The 21,431-nt window shown below is 41.0% G+C and overlaps 1 protein-coding gene across 1 annotated transcript in view; it reads right to left on the bottom strand.

Moving 5' to 3' along the window:
* Positions 1-14,720: 14,720 nt before the first annotated feature.
* Positions 14,721-21,431, bottom strand: part of avpr2aa (arginine vasopressin receptor 2a, duplicate a) — a 30,406-nt gene continuing 23,695 nt past the window's right edge. The window contains exons 5-6 of the mRNA XM_061676356.1: positions 18,860-19,376; positions 14,721-16,658 (exon numbers count right to left, since the gene is read on the bottom strand). Coding sequence (XP_061532340.1) covers positions 16,459-16,658; positions 18,860-19,376 — 717 coding nt within the window. The 3' untranslated portion in view covers positions 14,721-16,458. The remainder of the gene's footprint in view (positions 16,659-18,859; positions 19,377-21,431) is intronic.

The following is a 21,431-nucleotide window of genomic DNA, read 5'->3' as shown; positions in this document are numbered from 1 at the left end:
CAAAATTCCATAATTTTCTTCATCTTTATCCTATTTTCAAAAGGCTGGTATCATTGAGAAGCTGGTTAAACACAAAAACAGACAACATATATTGAACTCATTAACGTATATGTAATTATAGAACGCAGATGTGTCAAGTAACAAAGTAGAAATACTTCGTTAACTTAAATAGAAATTTGGGGTACTGTTATTGAAAAAAAATAATTAAACGTGGCATCCACTGTCAATGTAAGATGACTCCTTAATCAACCGTATTTGGCTGTAACATGACAGCAACATTTCCTATTGAGCAAATTGTTTGCATTGTATGATTCCAAAAATCTCATAGAAAACCACCAAACAAAATTGTCACAAAAAAGTAAATACTGAAATAGTGATGATCTCATCTCAGTTTACGAACTAATTTGCTGACTCCAGCTGTGAGTAATCGCAATTCGTTTAATTAAACACAAAGCTGGCGTATGTAAGGCACGTGGTGGATAGACAGGTACCGTCCTCCATCTAGTGGAAGAGCATTTAATTGTTCTGCCTGTCCCTATACGTGAATGGCATTGATAGAGAGATACATGAAGATACGTTGTATTGTCAAAGGTATTCGCTCACCCATCCATCCATTTTCAACACCGCTTATCCTGGTTAGGGTCACGGGGCACTGGAGCTCATCCCAGCTGACCTCGGGCGAAAGGTGGACTACACCCTGAACCGGTCGCCAGTCAGTCGCAGGGCACATATAGACACGGGCAACCATTCACACTCACATACTGTCACTGACTGGGAACTGAACCCACGCTGCCCGCACCAAAGTCAGGCGAGTGCACCACTACACCATCTGTGAGCCTCACCCAGCCAAATAATGAGAATCAGGTGTTCTAATCACTTTCATGGCCAAGTATATAAAATCAAGCAACTAGGTATGCAGACTGTTTTTCCACACAGTTGTGAAAGAATGCGTTGTGCTCAGGAGCTCAGTGAATTCCAGCGTGGAACTGTGATAGGATCCCACCTGTGCAACAAGTCCAGTCATGAAATTTCCTCGCTCCTAAATACTCCACAGTCAACTGTCAGCTGTATAATAAGAATGTGGAAGCGTTTGGGAACGACAGCAACTCAGTCGCGAAGTGGTAAACCGAAGGAGCAGGGTCAGTGGACGATGAGGAGCACAGTGCGAAGAGGTCGCCGACTTTCTGCAGAGTCAGTCGCTACAGACCTCCAAACTTCATGTGATCTTCAGATTTGCTCAAGAACAGTGCACAGAGAGCTTCATGGAATGGGTTTCCATGGCCGAGCAGCTGCATCCAAGCCGTACATCACCAAGTGCAATTGCAAAGCATCGGATGCAGTGGTGTAGAGCATGCCACCGCTGGACTCTCGAGCAGTGGAGACGTGTTCGCATTATAGTGTGGAGTTGTTTTTCAGGAGCTGCGCTTGGCCCCTTCGATCCAATGAAAGGAACTCTGAATTCTTCAGCATACCAAGAGGTTTTGGACAAATCCATGCTCCCAACTTTATGGCAACAGTTTGGAGATGGCCCCAAGGTCCGTAAACGTCACGTACGTTGTTAGGGCGCGGCCGAGTAACGCAAGGCAAGAACATGGTGGACCCAATTGCAGGGAAGCAGGGAGGCAAGGCAGGAGTCTCAAAATAATATTTAATCTTCAAAAAGGGAAAACTGAACAAAGTCCCACAACAGATACCAAACCAAAGTAACAAAGAAACACTTGAATATCTAAAACTGGAAACAAACTATGACCTGTGAGTAAGACGTGGAATAGATAGGGAAAATGACACCTGACAATGACATACCGCAATGATAAAGACAACTGATGACTATGACATGGCAAAGACATGTGACAACGACAATGAACCGACAAGAACTGAAAGAAACCAGGGAACTAAATACAAACAGATAGACGAGACAACGAGGAACACCTGGACAAGACATGAGTGGCTGGAGAGAGCTGATTGGTCGACACAAAGTAGACGAGAACAGGTGGACACAACAACTTTATGAGCACACACAGGAAAACATGGAACAAAACTAAACACAAACCAAAACACAGACCATGACAGTAAAGACATAGATGACAGAGTCTGGTGTGGATGATCTTGACTGGCCTGCACAGAGTGCTGACTCCATAGAACACCTTTGGGATGAATTAGAGTGCAGACTGAGAGCCAGGCCTTCTCTTTCAACATTAGTGTGTGATCTCACAAATGTGTTTCTGGAAGAATGGTCAAAAATTCCAACAGAAACACACACACTGCTAAACCTGGTGGACAGCCTTCCCAGAGGAGATGAAGCTCCTACAGCAGCAAAGTGTGAACCGACATCATATTGAAACCTATGGATTAAGAAAGGGATGTCACTTATGTTCATATATGAGTCAAGGCAGGTGGGCAAATTAATACCTTTGGCAATATAGTGCACAGTACATATTTGGAGTATATTATTAAATGAATAATTAGTCATTTTTGGGATCAATTTAAAATCACTACACTAGAGAGTCGAAGCACACCTTCAAACTCGCCTGTTCTGCAAAAAATAAATACAAAATAGTCAGGTGGCCAACGATATAACTAACAATAAAAGAATATTCATTTGTTGATACAACATTTGCATTTAATACGACAGACTATATCCCATTACCTGCAATCCACTTTAAAAATTTTAGCTCTACACACACTGAGGGGCTCTGCACAAGGTACAAGGATGTAGTTTAAATGCCTATCGAAAAAAAAATTACAACATATCTAGAGGATGGGTATTCATCGTCAGCCTCCTAGTACTACACACTGGCCTAACCCTGCTTTGTATCAGATAAGATTGGGCCTTCTCAGAACAGGATGGTCGTAAAGTTTTAGTACTTTAATATTCAGACGGAACTCTAGAATTCTCGACGGTGACCTTTGCTGCTACAATACTTTATTGTATTCATGTACCAGAAAATAAAACATTATATTTATTTGACATGGCTATGGTTATAAAATTCCACCCAAGTTCAACTGCTTTCTCACTTCTTTAGAGTTAGGGTTAGTAATTACGCGTTGTTCAAATATACAGGGTCAATGACTGGCTACGGTATTATCATGGCTGTTGTGCAGTTACACCAATTTAACACAAGGTGACAGGGTTATGCAGTTTACACAAGTCCTGTGGCGATCAAGTGGTCATTGGATGGTCTTGAACTTTTTCACAAAGTTGTCGTTAATGTAATGCAAATGCAACACATTGCATAATGCCTTCAGAAGCCCTGTTTTACGTCAAGGTTCGTTACCTTTGACCTTTCATAGATTCTCATTAAAATAATTATTGGATATATATTTTTTTTTTGCTCCTGATATTCAAACTTAGTAGCATCTGATTCTTTTTAATGTGTTTGTGTGTGTCCCCCTCACCTTGTGACCTCCAAAGCAACACAACTGTAATGCACGGTAAGCAAAACATACCAAAAAAATGCTAAAGCTCCATTCATACCAAACACAAGGCAAATCTTATTGCTTTACAGAGGCTAAAAAATAAGAAGTACAAAAATAAGTTCATGAAAAAAGCGATTCCAGATAGAATCCTTACATCTAGCGTGATAAATTAAATGCTAAAACAAAAATCAAATGACAAAACACATGGATTATTAAGTTAAAATCACTAAATATAAAAGCCATATGGTTAAAACAAGAAATAATATTTTGGATTTATGAAAAAGCAGCAGCAAGCAATAAAGTTTTCAGGCCAGATTTAATTGATCCTGAAGTCCCTTAGTGAACTAAAAGGTTGTCAATATACTATATTTAGGACCAAAACCACTCACAGCTTTCTCTGCCAACAATAAACAAATATTTTCTTTAACTCACAGGTAATACAGTAGGTAGTCTAGATATTTTAGGACCAGTGTGAGATGCAGTTTCCTGGTAACAGTAAAAACTTGAGCTGCAGCATTCTGGACTAGTTGCAGCTGTCTGATTGATTTTTTTTGTTCAGACCTGTACAAATCATGCTACAATCGTCCAATGTACTGATATTGCACATGTGAACCAGCTTTTTTGTGTCTTGTTTGGACAAAAGATATTTCAAGAAATATTCTTCAGGTAGTAATAAGCAGACTTATGCCTGCCGGACACTGAGACAGGCAACTGAAACCGACTGAACTGTCGCCTAGGGTTCAGCAAGTAGTTTTCCTTTCCTGAGTGGTCGACTGTTGGCCACTGGCATTTAATAGGTAAATGGCAGTGCAACATTGGAGCTATAATAGCCAATCAAAAATGTCCATGAGTTTTCACATACATAAAAAATATTTTTTTTTTTTTAAATAATATATATATATATATATATATATACACACAAACTTAAGTATATTTGTAATTTCATATGTACATGTCTCTAGAAAGGACCAAAATACAAGAATGCAGTCAGTTGATGGGGTAATGGATCATTGCCAACAGTCTCTCTCTCTCGCTTGGTGTGTGGTGGGGCTTAGCTACAGTTTTAGGTGGCTTTTAATATTAAGGTCTGTGTCGAGAATGAAACCAAGAAGTTTCACTTCATTTGTGGTTTTCAATGACATTCAGCCAAGTTGAGCCTTGACCTTTTGACCTTTTAATTTTAGTGCTGAAAACAACAACCTGTTTTTTCTGCATTACAATGGAGAACATTTGTATTGATGAGAACTCAACCAGAGGGAGTGCGAACTGTAGATTTTTATAAACTTCCATGAGACTCATTCAAACTTGGTATGTGCAACACGATCCGGCACTGTAAAATGTGCAATAAGTAGGCTACCTGTACAAAAGTGCAAGAAATGTCTCGCCCCCCGGCTTTGTTCATGCACAATCGTGGTGCAAGAACATGTAAAACCTTCGTTGTGTGCAATCACCTTGACAAGAGGACAATGGCGATGTCCCAGTGTTGATAATAAAGAGGAGACATGAGTTGGAGGGAATCCAAGCACTCCCAGAAGGAGTCACCTTTGAGACTGTGGGAAGAAGTGGTGCATCACTGAATTGATAGAATAAACAAACACTGTTAAAAGCCTCAGGCTTGTCTTTCTTACTTGCTGTTATGTGATGGTGTTCCAAGGCATGATTACACACCACTGCGGGAGTAGAAATCAAATACAGTATGTTGAGGTTTTTGTTATTGTTCCATTGTAATTACAACCATGGGAAATTTATATTTTATTATTGTTTGTCTGTTGGATTAGCTAAAGCTCATATTAAACTATTAGAATATAGCCAGGGTTTTACAATGGATTTCGCGCTGCAAAGTTGTGTATTTGGACCATGATACAGTTGTTAGGCTTTTGGCTCTATACATCACTACAATGGATTTGCATTGCATTTACAGCATTGATCATTTGGGAATTCACATCCATTTCGTCCCCTATAATATCCATGGATTCATTCTCTATACCACTCAGCCAGTTCACGGTTGCAGGGAGCTGGAGCTGAAAGGTACACTACTTCCTGGACTGGTCACCAGTCAACCACAGGGCACACGGAGACACACATCCATTCACATTTGCATGGTCGCTGAGTGGGAATTGAACTCACACATGGAAGTCAAGTGAGTAAACCACAGGTGTCAAACTCAAAGCCTCGGGGCCAGATTCGGCCCGCCACATCATTTTATGTGGCCTGCGAAAGCAAATTGTGCTGTCAACTTCAATGATTTTTGCTAAAATCTGGACCAAAATTTCAAATCGTCATTTGTAATAAATAATAAGGCTGGGCTAATTTTTTTTTAACAACCCCCTTTTTACATTAACTTGAACAACAGTTAAACAAACAATTTTCCTTGACTTCTGATTTCAAAACTAGTTGTCCATCAATTAGTTGTGTACAGTATATGTAACAATAGAATGAGGTGATTAAATATTTACATGGTTTCAAAGTCATAACGACTCTCTTAGGGAAACCGTAACCACAATGTTGCCCGTAACACAAATGACTTTGACACCCCTGAAACCACTAATATCATTAGTGACTTTTTTTTTTTTTTTTTAGAAAAATTGTATGAACATCACGTGTAGTCAATGGTTGCACGAAATCCAAAACCCAAGGACATGCCCACACTCTTGAGATTTCTTCTCTCACCACTGTCATCCTGTCAGAAAAACCACACAAAAAGTCCAAAATTAAGAAGCGAAACAAACACACAATCCTTTAATGCTGGCTAAAATCCACTGGAGAGATAGTTGTTTTTTTTTTAATTTTCCTTATGGAAGATAAAAATTTGTTTACACCAAGGTACCCACTCATAAAAAAATAAATAAATAAATGCTAAGCTCTTCAAAAAGTACCACCATTATGACCAACATTAAAATAGAGTAGCATAGTAGGCCTCAGTGTTCATCAATAATATGGCAGATGTTTTATTCCTAAAAAGTATATTTAATTAAAATTATGCACAGTTTGAATATTAACACTGCGCTTAAATATAGGAATATAAAAAATACTTTACTTTAATAAATGCTTATTCATAATATAATGTAAACAACAGTTAAATAAATGCTATATCTAAATAAATGTGTGAAAAAATCAATTCTGAAAGAATGCAAAGGTATTGTACTTTATAGTTAAATACAACTGAACTCTAACATGCAGTTTGAAAGTTTAATTCAGCGATTATTTCACATACCACTAGAGGGTGCCTGTACGACACATTGAGTGCGTGTGTGTGTGTGGGTGTGATTGTGTGTATGCGTGCGGATGCGTGTGTGAGAGGTTGAGTAAAGCTGCTTTGACAGAGGTGTGCATAACAACATCTCCCGCTCTGACTGACGGCGGCCATAGTGAGATTTTGGAAAGTCGCGTCTGACAAATGATTGTCGCATGAAGTCACACTCTGTATCTTTTCACACCACGGTTGGCTTCTTGTCACACTCCAGTCGCATTGATTGTTGTGGTAATTTCATGGATGTCCTGGCATGCAGGCTCTGACTTATGCTGTATGTACGGTAGACCAGCTGCTAATGCAACAGAGGGCATTAACTGTGAGTGAGCCATGTAAGCCTCTGTGCTTTCCTTTCACTCTTATCTCGCTCTTCCTGTCCTATTTGAGCTTCTACTAATCCACTTTGTCTGTCAGTCCAGTTGCTTGTTAAAAAGGAACCATATAAGGAAGCTATCCCCATTCTTTGGGTTCTTCTTTCATTCTGCTTTTCTTTCCGCCATCATACTGGAGCCTATTTCATTCAGTCGCCAGTGGAACAGTGTGTGATCCCATTTACTGCTCCCCGCTGGCCATCAGCCATGAAATACTGGAGATGAAATGGGAGCAGACGCAGCCCGTCAAAGCGTTTCACTGTCATATATCCAATGAAAGCATGTTCAATCATCTACCGTAAAATGCCTTTTACCAGACGTCGCTCACATGCCTGTTTTGAAGAGGCGTAAACACAACTGCCCTCTAAATAATCAAAACAAGGTGGGCGAACACTATGAAAGCTCACCTTGATCCTGTCTGTCGCTGTCTGTAAAATGGCAGGTTAAAATTTCTCAAGAATTACAAAACAAACAATACAAATATAAGTACGGCTATATTTGGTAAAAACCTGAAAACAGCTACAGATGAACCATACTCATAAGTAATGTGGATGTATATAAATCATTTTCCAGTTGCTTGGACAAACTAACTGGAAAATCTTCACTGTGGAACCTTAAAGTTAGAATGGCTCAAAAGTTGGACCAGAATGTTGGTGACAAATACTCCAAAGATTAACATTTTGCAGACTACAAACCACATCATACATGACTCAGGTCCGTGTTTGTGTTTTGCTCTTTCCTTTGGTTTTTTTGTGACATTTTGTGTCTTTGTCTCAAACTATGACGATGGTAAGAAAAGGAGAATATTCACAAGAAAACATGTCAAAATACTTTTGTCCGGCGTTAGCAAGTGTTTCAGCATCATGATAGTCGGAGATGATCATAGTCGTCATGTGGGTGACACATACGTTCTTGGTAAGCCATTTTAGCAGTTTTTCCGACTTGTATTGGTAGGTTTCTACTTGCTGTTTCTCCATTTGGTCTTACAGTAGGAACTTCAGCGATGTTAGCTTAGCTGCTAGCTTGGTAGCCATCGACTGGCTATTTGTCATAGAACTCTTGTCAGTTGCGGTCAAAAGGAGAGAGTTTTATGTGTGTGTTTTGTTGTTTGAATACCTTACATCATTTTGATTAGGGTTGCGTTTCGGTGAGCTGGAGCCTGTCCCAGCTGACTTCGGGCAGGAGAAGGGCTACATCCTGGCCATATCGACAAATAAGCCTTCACACTGGAGAATTTGAAGCAGTGTTTCCCAACCTTTATTGAAACAAGACAAATATTTTACATTAGAAAATACTCACAACCCGCCATCAAGAAAATCCTCAAAACAGGTAACTTGCTCATTTCTCAATCGATTTTCATGAAGTTTGCTTTTTCTTGTTCTCAATGCCAGAGCATGTACTATCAATAAATAAAATTTTAAAAAGAAGCCTTTTTACCTTTGAAAGTTTACTACCAGTTCCCTTGTTGTAATTGTACAGCGTTGTACGCAACCGTACGCAGCACAACGTTTTTTGGTTTTCTTGCCATCCACACACATGGAATACGCAGACGACTTTGACCCTCCTAGCTTGGACTTGCTGTAGTCACGCAGCTCAAAAAGAAGGGTGTTGTATCTATCTATTCATATCTTTGTATAGCCACCAATGTAGCTAACATATGTGTTTCTGGCATGTGGGAGGATGCCGGAATACCCAGAGAACACCCCCGCGAACAAGGGGAGAACACACAAACTCCATACAGGAAGACCAGAGCCGAGATAAAAACCCGGAACCAAAATTTAATCGCTCTGCCCACATAACATTTATGTATGGTTTAATTTCATACTTGTGGGACTGTTAAAACAACAAAAAAGAGAAGCTTTTATCTTTAAAGGTCATGACAGATTGCTCTTCTTGTTTTTGTTGTTGGCTTCCTCTGCTTCGTGAGTATGATGCTGCAGAACACAAATGGTAGACTAGGTTGCCTGCAGATGTGCTCACAGTCTGGTGAGAAGTGTTGTGAAGAAATGCAGCTCTGTTGGGTTAAGCAGAGATCCTGGTTGGTGGGTCTGATTTATACTGACTTTGATCAACCCTGGAGGCCCCATCACACCACACCTTTCTGCTGGACCTGAATTGATTTCAAGAGAGAGGTTCACCTGTTTTGCTGACCTTGCGACAGCCTCCAAGTGGAGCCATTCATTGCCATTATAGTGCGTTGCTTGGCAGGAAACGCCACTCCAGCATAACAGCATGACCTTGACTTGTGACAGCAGCCTCTTTTCAGCCTGAAAAGCATCACCATCAGGATATTCAGCAAGCACACACACACACACACACACAAAGTTGCAGAGTACGCACAACAGCATTCAGACCTTAGTCAAGTCACCTGGACAATGAATGAATGAATGGCTATTGTCTAAGAATCTTAAAGTGGCACTAAGCAGAAATCAGTGTTTTGTTTCTAAATACATTAAATACATCTAAAGATAAGCACATCTGCCTCACAGTTCTGAGGACCGGGGTTCAATCCCTGGCCCCACCTGTGTGGAGTTTGCATGTTCTCCCCGTGCATGCGTGGGTTTTCTCCGGGTACTCTGGTTTCCTCCCACATCCCAAAAACATGCAGGCTAGGTTAATTGAAGACTCTAAATTGCCCATAGGTGTGAATGTGAGTGCGAATGGTTGTTTGTTTCTATGTGCCCTGCGATTGGTCGGCTTTCAGGGTGTACCCCGCCTCTCGCCCGAAGTTAGCTGGGATAGGCTCCAGCACTGCCCGCGACCCTAGTGAGGATAAGCGGAACGGAAGATGAATAAATGAATGAATGTTAAATGAAATTGGACATTTACTCAAATTAATACAAACCAAAACACAAATGTGGCGCCGAAATTGCACCTCAGCCACTGCCAGTCAGCCTTCTTCTTCTACAAAGTAAAATCAACAATCTGTGCTTGCCTAGCTGGTGGTAGCTCTTTTTCATCATTATTATTATTTTGTTTCTGGATCCTGTTTACACATTTAAACATGATGCCTTTCAATGGGCTTTGTTTTGAGTTTCTATTTAAGGGTGTGCGTTACGAGCATAGTTACGAGCATAGGGCCCCACATCACATCACACCCCATAGTCGTTCGAACTGCTCTAAGTGCTAGAGGACTCTGCATCTTTTTGCACAATTGTTTTTTGTCAATGTCTTTATGTCCCCAAAGTGTTCTGTAAATTGAATGTTTGTTGTACTAGAGCGGCTCCAACTACCGGAGACAAATTCCTTGTGTGTTTTGGACATACTTGGCAAATAAAGATGATTCTGATTCTGATTGATGATTGTGAAGGGGAGCATTGACGGTTTCTCCAGCGTTTGCTGTGAAGATGGCTGACTTCAGAGTGTATAGTTGGGTGTCTGTGAGCTCTTATGTGTATAATTTAGCAACTATAATGCCCACTAATGGCTGTACAGACTGACAGCAAATGTACCAAAGTAATGTATGTGTGACATCTCTTATCAATCTGAGAGGCTGAAGAACCATCTATTGACCTCGCCATTTCCTATGAGGAAGAGGAACATACATTAATACCCGAAGAAGTTCATCAATTTCCTGATGTAACAAAGTAGGACACGACAGGGTGTTGATGTAACTTTTCATCTGGCAAACCATCAAAGTGGAGCCTTGTGTCTGGGGAACAAATGCACAACGGAGCGCCGGACGAGAGGAAAAGGTGAGGCTTCTCCTTCGACACGAACGAGGATTCCAGAGACATCTTGAAAGCATCCCAGCATTGTCCTGAGCGTTTTGTGTTTTGGACACAAAAACAGAACATCTGAAATGTCTGCTTTGATCCCTTACACTCAGTGGCCTCTTCAATGGGTAGATCTCCACAATCTAATGAGACACTGTCAGAGAGGTATTCCTGTAACAATACTGTATATTTATTATTTTGCTTGTAGTTGGTAGTGCACTGTGTCGTACTCAGAACTTGATATTACAGTAATACCTTGAGATACAAGTTTAATTCATTCCAGTGATCACGCTCATAACTCAAAACACTTGTATCTCAAGTCATCCTTCCTCACTGAAATGAACGGAAATGCCATTAATCCATTCCACCTTCCCAAAAACACAACAAATAATTGTAGTGTGTTTATAAAAAGAAAAATAGGACTATAATAGCACTCACTCCATAATATTGCATTCTACAGAAACATACAGTAACAACATAATTAAATAGAATGTAAAAAAGGAATCTTGTTTTTCCACATTTCTTGTTGCTTCAATTCAATGGATATTGTACTGTTCCTTCTGGTGTCTGCTCCTTGGCCACCAAGGGGGAGTATAATACAGAAATAGAGACACACAAGAGAAGAGTTTCACAACTGACTTAGTAAACTGCAGTAACATTAGTCATTTTTTGTAAAGGATAAAAAAATATCTGAATATGAGGATTGTTATGTCTGTATATGTTGCTCCACCGTTTGCGTTCAAATATTCGTTTCTTGAAGGACTATAACACCTTCACACTTACGCTATGCATGACCCGTCTATGGCCGTTTTGTATAGTATACAGACTTTCTAAAGGCAAAGCTATGTAGTTGTTTTAAATACACAAAGTGTCATTTGGTTTGGTTAGTTTGACAGAACATTTCAACTGGGAATTGCACTGAAAAGCTTGAAGCTTATTTTTTGAATCATTATTCATTGTCTGCCAAACAGCATTTTGTTGGGAAGTGAGTTGAATTGAGTTCACTTCCACCATATAGAGCAGGATGTCAAACTCTTTTTTGTCACGGGCCACATTGCAGTTATGGTTCCACTCGGAGGGCCGTTATGGCTGCAAACCCTCATATTATTACATATACACAAATTAATGGCTAATTATTTTTTAAATCAGAAGCCAGTACAAACTGTTTGTTCAACTACAGTATGAATCAATTGAACAAGAGAAAGTATTTACCTTGATTTCAGATTTTAAAACTTCTGTGTTGTACGTTATCCATCAGTTTGTTGTATATACAGCAGTAGTGTGCACTAAGGGCCTTCAGAGCATTCTCTGCTAGCCTAAACAGTAAACACGATCAAAAGCACTGACCTACAATTACAACTTAATTAAACTATAATGAGTTAGTTATAATATTTATTATAACATCCATCCATCCATCCATTTTCTTTATCCTCACTAGGGTCACGGGCTGCTGGAGCCTAGAACAGCTATCTTCGGTGCGGGAGGCGGGGTACGCCCTGAACCGGTCGCCAGCCAATCACAGGGCACATAGAAACAAACAACTATTTGCACTCACATTCACCCCTATGGGCAATTTAGAGTCTTCAATCAGCTTACCACGCATGTTTTTGGGATGTGGGAGGAAACAGGAGTGCCCGGAGAAAACCCACCCAGGCACGGGGAGAACATGCAAACTCCACACAGGCGGGGCTGGGATTTGAACCCCGGTCCCCAGAACTGTGAGGCAGATGTGCTAACCAGTCGTCCACCGTGCTGCTTATTATAATATATAAAATATAACAATATTAATTCATTTCTAACAGCCTTTTGTCTTAATTTCATAGCGTGCAGTCTTGGCTGCCCAGCTTCCAGTCATGTACTGTACTGTATTAAGTAGATTGTCATGAGCCACCCTGCTGTACTATGGTTGGAGCCTGGGTGGCGCTTTGTGCCCTCTCTCACCCCTCCCCTCTCTCTTTCCAGCACCGTCCTCAGCCGTGCACCTGTCACCAATCAGCCCTCGTTGCCACCTGCATAATAGCCTGCCAGATCCTGGAAACTCTCGCCGGAGTATTGAAGCTTCCAAACGGTACAATGGCTCCCCAGTCTCCACGGAAGCTACACAATTCGTCATCTCCTTTCTGACCTCCGTGTCTCTCCTTGTCCTCAGTGTATCCTCCGTGTCCCTCGTCAAGTGGATCCTTTGCCACCTGGCCGTCCAGCCAGCCGCCCGCCCTCGTCACTGCCTGCCACGTATTCTCTGCCTCAACAACCCGCCAGCGCATCCCAAGGACCATCCTCATTTCCCTTTCAATAAACTCTTCATCACAACCTCTCAGCCTCTGTCTGCTCTTGAGTCCAGTCTCCATCCGATCGTGACATAGATGTTATTGTCCAATTAGATTTAAGCTTCTACTGTATGTGTTTCCATGTACTGTAAATGTAAGGCCTGTTTCAACCTGGAAAATATTTTTTTGGGGCACTTTCAGAGCAGCATGTATTAGCACGACATATAGTTTACATAGACAGGCAGAAGAAAAGGAAGGGGTCTGGTGCGTCTGTCAGCCTCTCCAGTGAATATATATATATATATATATATATATATAGGCATAAAGTATGTAATAATGCGATGAGACAATTATACATTTATATGGTTTATGGTCATAACGGCATTCTGAGGGCAGCCGTAGCTTCAATGTGGCGTGTGACAAAATAGAATAAGACCTTATGCCATACTCAGTGAATGAGGAATTTGCCTGTTAAAAGGACAAACAGACAGACAAAAACGAACTACAGTGTTTAATGGTTTTTTAAAATATTTTTGGAAAGAGCCATCCATTCTCTCCCTGTGCCGTTTTGAATCATGGTGGAGCTGTTACCACTGCGCCAAATATAAAATGGCACTCTCTTGTTGTCTTGTGTCATCCTCTGAGAGCCAACATAAAAAAATTTTTTTAACACTTTTATTAATCAGTATCATTGTAAAGATACAGGTATTTTATTAGACTGGATTTACACTGCAGGTCTAAGTGCCCAATTGTGATTTTGTTTTTGAACTGTCTATTTATATGTGCAGCTGTGCTCAGGGTGAAATATTTGTAATTTTTGGGAAAAATACGACTGATGACTGAACCGGGACCATCTCATTATTTTCTTTATTGTTATGCTTTGTTTAATGATTGTGCATTTCTGACATGTTTTATTATTATTATTATTTGAATCCCATTAAAAATAAGAGAAATGTGTTTTGTTTTCTTTAAAGAATGGTACACCTCACAAATTCTTGCAAGTTGTGTATGAGCAGAACTCATTCATTCATTCATGTTCCGTTCCGCTTATCCTCACTCGGGTCGCGAGCGTGCTGGAGCCTATCCCAGCTATCTTCGGGCGAGTGGCGGGGTACACCCTGAACTGGTCGCCAGCCAATCGCAGGGCACAAAGAAAACAAACAACCATTCACACTCACAGTCATACCTACGGGCAATTTAGAGTCTTCAATTAACCTACCATTCATTGTTTTTGGGATGTGGGAGGAAACCGGAGTACCCGGAGAAAACCCACACAGGCACGGGGAGAACATGAAAACTCCACACAGGCGGGGCCGGGATTTGAACCCCAGTCCTCAGAACTGTGAGACAGATGTGCTAACCAGTCGCCCACCATGCCGCCAATGAGCAGAACTGTACATATAAATTAATGTATAAAATAGCTCTGTGTTTACTTTTAGACCTGAAACAACTTGCGTGTGTGAGTGTTAACATAGGGCAGTGACAACACACAAACAATAACATACAGTATATACAATACAAATATTAAATGTTACATAATATTTTCTTGGCCTGAAACGACTCTTCCACCACCTCAATATTTCTCCACTGACTGCTGTTGGCAGTCGTTTTCCTTATTTAATCGTCTTAGCACCTCTAATATATCATATTTACACATACAGTATTAGACTTATTATAATTTAACTGTGGATTTACCGATGATGTCAGGCTCACATGAACGAAGTAGATCGGATTTGTTTGTTTACATTGCATTCACATCACCAGATGTACGATTAATCACTCTGACACGTCCGCTTGCATGTCTGCATGTGTGTGATCAACACAGTACTGTATACAGCCATGGATGAGTTGGATTTCCCCTTGAGGGATTTGTGAGTATAATAAATTAAATGAAATTTAAAAAATATGATTTTTATTGTGCCACTTGGGGGCAAATTGTAAGAATCAGGCACAGAAACCTGCAGTGTCATTACAGTCTTTTAAGTTCTCATTGGTTTGTGCAAGTGTACCTAATGCTGTGGTCCGTGAATGTACATTTGGGTGGGATCTCAGTTAATACACATTCATATCTACTGCATGTTCAGGATGCTATATAGCAATACTTAAAAAAAAAATTATAATACGTGTACTTTGATGTCTGTTCACGCAGTTGAGGGGCAGAATGCATTACCGATTTCAAAGTGTGAGGTTGGACATAGGGTAGAAACTGTTGAGAAACACAATTGAAAAATGAAAGTGTGCTGGTGAAATAGAACACAAGAGCCCACCTCTGCTGATAGCGCCTCCTAAAATAACATGGCTGACATCAGCGTGTGATTAAACCAGAGAGGGGGACCCCTCTAAAAATGTACATGGGCATCAAAGACACTTGCTTTAGACTACGACTACTTTCATTGCTTGACTGGCATGCACTTTCTTTGTTTCTTTTGATATCCTTGAAATGTGTTTTTTGGGAAGAAGACCACGATTTTATCTTGGATTGGCTTACTAACGTCCATGTTATGAAGCATTACGACCTTATGAGTGACATCTGACAACATTTACATTGCAAGAAATATAATCATGTCTAATGTGCGTGATACATTTTAAATAAATACACTGTGTTTCAAATGGTTCGTTCTCATGCATGGAATGGTTTTGAAATGTTTCCTTTTGTTTCTTCAGCGTAATTCTTCGTGTTTCACAGTCAGGAAGGTCACTTTGTATACTTTACATGCTGTGTATACATGTAATAAAATCACATCATTGTGTCTCAGTTGTTTGCGGAAATTTGGATTGTTCATCTTGCGAGCCTAACCTGCTGTTTGGACTCATGTTTGTTTGTGTGAGTGTGTGTTTCAATTAGCGCTGTGCTCTTGAATGAGTCTCTCTCCAGCTCGCTTACAGTTCTCTATTGTTCTGAGAAACTGGGTTCCTCCTGAGCAAATATAAATTCATCCATCGCTAATTCACTTGTTCTGATTTAACAAAGTTTGTTCACATTATTTGATTTACACTACAACCTTCCCATGGAACATTCACCACATCCACTATCTGTTGTCAGTCCCGCAGCAGCAACCTCGCCATCTTTAATGTTGGCTTGATGTTGGAATGTTGGCAAGCCCTTCGTCCTCGATTACGTCCGCTGCGATTCACACCTTGCATTCCCTCTCATCTTTATTTGACAGAACTTCATGTGGGAAGAAACGTGTCACTCAAAAGCTGAGGTGTGGCCACCATGCCTCGCACTTACTGTCACTGCGCATTCTGTCATGCACTGACACGTCCAATAACACGCTCCTTTTCTGTTTGTATGGAGGGGCCCAATGCAGATGGAGTTCCTGTTGATGGCCTAGCTGTCATTTGTTGTTGGGAACATCTGGCGGAAGCAGGCCACCTGTGTTCTTCAGAGGACAGGGCAAGGGCACATGCAAATTTCCCACATTTGTCTCAGTCAGTCAGTACTGGGTGTCCTTGGTGGTGGAGGTGTGCGTGGTAGTTGAGTCATCAGGCAGCGAGCCCCGTCGTCCAGGTCGCGACCGACAATGCAGCAAGTTCTGCAGCTCTCTGGACACGCTGCTAGAGAAGGCCGTGTAGATCCACGGATTGGTGCACGAGTTGAGACTGGCCAGCAGCATGAGGATAGTGAAGGCCACTCCTGTAAACAGCATCAAGTCATTGCGGGGACATCACATTGTTAGTTTATTTGATTATAGAATAGGGGTTGTACAACTGCCGACTGTAGTCGATTCAAAAGAAACGAAAGTCGAGCCAAAGTTGTTGCCAGCGTGTCATTGTACATAACATTTTGGCGATAATCATGGAGCTTCACTTTGCGGGGCTGGCCTCGTTCTTCGCCCAGTTCCGTGGTCTCACTAGTATGAATATTTTAAGACAAGCGGCGATCGTACTCTCAGACCCGCGCAAATGTATAAAGAATGGGTTGCCGTGTTGACCAGTGATGGGCAAGTCGAAGTTTTCTGTAAATTGGCCGATTGGACTACGAGATGCTAAAAACGTGATTAGCGATTAGTTGATTTCGAGTTTTAAATGTCAATGCGGCGTCGTAAAGTCGACTCATCAAATTGTCAACCAGTCTGTTCAACCCCAAATACAGACCAGCCAGCATTATAATTAACTTTCCCCCAATAGTACTGTAAACATTACAGTTGGGCAAAACCACACATCCTGTTTCATTTTGGTTCTAATAATAAGTATTATGCAATAACTGAAACAAGCTTATGCGCAATCACCGTGGATAACAATGAAGAAAAAAAAGATTTGTGAATACAGAGCAATAAACATCAGCCCTGTGTGTGGGGGGGTTTGGGGGTGTATAGTGGGGAGACGGGGGGGTTACATTAAATAGATTACATTTAGTTCGTTGAAAGTAAAAGTCAATTCCAAAACAAAGGTGAGGCATGCATGAGAGCACAATGTCCTCTTTGTGTCCGCCTGTAATTTTGACTGTGTGCAGGCTGCTGGCACCGATCATTGTTGATGAAATCTCAACATCTGATCATGTTGCAAAATCAGTGGGGAATATAAACAGGTTATTTACTGGGGTCTCTTGTTTGTCTTTGGCTTCAGATCACAGGACACCATCTACTGTATATTATTGGGCTCGTCTTGAAGCTGCATACGCTCACCTTGCTTTTGTTTTGTCCTTAAAATCAAAACTTTCCCAAAAAAATGCATCGAAAGCAGGAATAGTTAGGGTGTATCAGGTGTGCCAACTGTTTAGCAGGTGTGCCTCGCGAAATGATCCAGTTTCACTTCATTGGTCTTCCATAACTAGCCTGGGCAACCCACCTGTTAACAACATTCATTTAGTTTTGCATTCAACTACACAGGATTTCACACTCAGTAAGTAAAATTGTGAGTACATTGAGATAAGATCATCATTATTTCAGTATACAGTATGTAATTTTTGTGCCATTTGTATTTGGTCATGTGCTATGACATTTTTCTCATGTAAAATATGTGCATTAGATCAATAAAGGTTGGCATTCGTTGATCTAAACTAAGAGCTTCAGTTATCATCTGCACTCTTTAAAACAATGAAAATTTTTTTTTAGTGTTTTTGAGGGTAGTTGCAATGAATATTTCCTTACAATGGTATTATAAGCCGTGAATCTGTTCCACCAGAATTTCAAGGAACCTTTTATTCTTTCTCTACTATGCCTCTCTGTGACTCTTCCAGTCTCTTTTTATCTCTGCTGCAGCCTGCTGATGACACTCTGTGGTGCGTTATTAGGATTTCCACATACAGTAGTTTTCAGGCAGGACACGCGCTGCTCCAATATTACTGGTTCCAAGACAGCCGCTACTACGCTATGATTGGCTTCTGTATCCCGGGAGAACACGCCCTACTGCTTCCAGATGGGAAAAGCTGTGACGTATGCCTGGATCAGACTACAAGACAAATTTGGTCTTTCACAATTGCACGTCAGACTACTGCCATAAAATCTTGCCGTATCTTGGGCAGACAGTGGCAACTCCAATAGCACCGTATCCCTTCTTTTACGATCAGTGGGCATTATGTTTTCAAATCAAACACTGTTGGAGAGGCGGAACCAGAAAACATGTCACCGGTGAACGCGTCCGGATACACCTGTTACCATGGCGACGATAACAACAATGGATCGCACCAGTGTATTGTGTTGGGGGAGAAAAAGAACAAAAAGAGGAGAAGCGTGGTGTCGTCACCAGTGCTCGGAAATGGGCTGTCCATTCAAATCGATACAGTCATAATCATGACAGGCCTAGACATGTGCATTCAAGAATTTAGAGAAGGTCAAATTAAAGAAATGAAAGCCAAATATCCCTAACTCTTTGTAAGTGTTTAATGTTTCTGACCTTGATTGGGAGGATTGGGGTCCCAGGCAGCCCACAGCTGGACAATAAAGAAAGGGGACCAGCAGACGGTGTAGACCAGCACGATGACCAGTGTCATTCGGACTGTTTTGGACATGGCTGTGGTGATGCTTGGTGGTGGTGCCGCTGGTGTGTGAGGCGGTGCATAGTCGACTTTACACCAAGCTGAACCTGAGGCCATCTCGCAGGATGTGCAGGACTCCTGACAGTCAGTACTGCTCACTTGCTGCAGATCTGTAGGTGGTGTGGTTGTTGTTGTCACATCTGCCACTTGACTTTTATTGTAAGTGTTTTTGGGAGGTATGTTGGTCATTGGCTCAAAGTGCAGCCCCGCCCAACTTCCCCCTCCGGACGCCCGCTGACCCCTTTCCCTGGGCCGCTCCTCTTCCTTCTTAAAGCTGTGGAAACGGAAAAGGATTTCATTCCTCTTCAACTCAGCCATCACCATCCTCTCTGACTTCAGGTAGATGTTGTTGTGGATCTCCCGGAAGATTCTTATCTGGAAGATGGCAATAGTTTGGTTTTTTTAATTTAGTACAGTTGAAATTACATCACCAAGACGTTCGCTCATGCAAAAAGACTCCGGATTAAATTTTAAGATGGGCACATGCCAGATTCAGCTGCAAGTTATCCTGCTAGCATTTCTGGTTGAAGTGCTGCAGGAAATTGAAACAAAAGGAGGAGTGTGTGTTGGCCTTCACCATCAGCCATACACCAGCCAACCATTATTTAATTCTGTTATTCTCTCTTTTGGGTTCAGAATGGACTCAATAAACATTTACTAGCACAGAACGATTGCTCAGTACTCATACTCATAGCCCTTTCGCACCACACTTTAGGGCATCTGCTATTCCAAACGCTATATACTGTATATGATCAAGATGGTCGAGGCACCAAGCGCTCATGTCTGTCATGACTTACTAGCTTTAAAATAACGTTACAAGCTTATTTATTTCTTTTATCCTAACTTCTACTGCTGAATTTTGGCTTCTTTTGACATGTGTTCCTTTCAAATGAGTTTTTTTTGTTTTTTTGTTTTTAAACAGACGCTGACACAATGGCGCAGATCCCAGAGAAATTACTCAATGAGCTGTTTGCCATACAAGGCATTAAACTTCATATCACTGAGAAGATTGATCCCAACAGACCAATTGGACTGCTCTACAGTCTCCCTTGAACAATTTGAGTAATCATAGCCGATGAGCTGGAGAAACAAGTCAGCTGAAAAGAAGATGATCTTGAAGATCATAAGACTTAACTTGAGCAACTTGAGGAACAAAATGCCTACCTGGTCGAGAAAGTCATCAATCAAAGCTGATCTTGAAACCTCCGTTTCATTCATGTATTGACTCGGCAGAAGTCTACAATGACATTACCTTTCTGTTCAAACTGATTCCTGCACTCTGGGGCGTGAAAAGATATTCCTTGTGTTTTATGTTAATTAGTCTGTTATTTTGGGACATGCATTACTAATTGATGTACTCATCAGTAGCACCTTAAGTTGAAACTTTTCAGGAATGAAGACTTTTACTAATACCTTCTATGCTCTCTTTCTGCATTGCGGTCCAGCCAGTAGGAAACGTTAACAATGCGCTCATCTACAATGGATATTGTTTACACTTTTACATTAGTCCTAATCTGTTGAAGATGCACTGTGTATTTGAAAGTTTTAAGAAAAAAACTCCATGAACTAAACTACAAGTTCTCCCTCAGTTACCTGTCCACATTTAGTATTATGGTTGATGGTAGGTTTTATCTCTTTTCCATTCAAAAGGATCCAGAACGTGCCTTCATGCCCTTCATACCCTCTCCTCCATCTGTAGTTTCTGTGAGTTTGCTGATGTCGGGGACTTAATGTGGACTTAATGAGTTGCTGCTGTTTTCTTCTCTGCTATGTTGATATTTATCCACTCAACATCACTGTTAAGTTGGAGTTTTTTATTGATTGTTTATGTTAGCGTTATGGATAGTCTTTGGTGCTTCTGCAGTTTTGGCTAGTTTAGGTAGGCCTACTAAATACAGTAAGTGACTCGGCTAAATTGGCTGAGTCTTAGCCTGGCTTTTATTGTTTACATTTTTACTGGTGTAAAGGAATGTAGCGGTAGTTGCAAATGTTGAGTGACATAATGACTTTGACAATATCCATGGTAACGAGACGCTTTTTGTATGGAAGCGCTTGTTGTAGCCTAGTTTAGTTTAGCTTAGCTAGGGCTGCCAGGCACTGCTGCCTAACAGCAAGTCGATAAGTACAAAGTATAAATATGTGGGTGTCTGGATTGACTCGACTAACATTTTTATCCACATATTGAATATGTTTTAAAGAATAATAATAAACTTGGCACAGCATAACAAATTATATAAATTATTTATATTGGGTTGTTCTTTTTTTTAAAAAAGATACCAGCGGCACGGTGACCGACTGGTTAGAACTGCCTCACAGTTCTGTGGACTGGGGTTCAAATCCCGGCCTCGCCTGCGTGGAGTTTGCATATTCTCCCCGTGCCTTTGTGGGTTTTCTCCGGGTACTCCGGTTTCATCTCAAAAACATGCATGC

Source organism: Phycodurus eques, chromosome 1 (genome assembly GCF_024500275.1).
Source record: "Phycodurus eques isolate BA_2022a chromosome 1, UOR_Pequ_1.1, whole genome shotgun sequence".
Lineage (NCBI taxonomy): Eukaryota > Metazoa > Chordata > Actinopteri > Syngnathiformes > Syngnathidae > Phycodurus > Phycodurus eques.
This window is presented reverse-complemented; position numbering and strand designations above follow the sequence as displayed.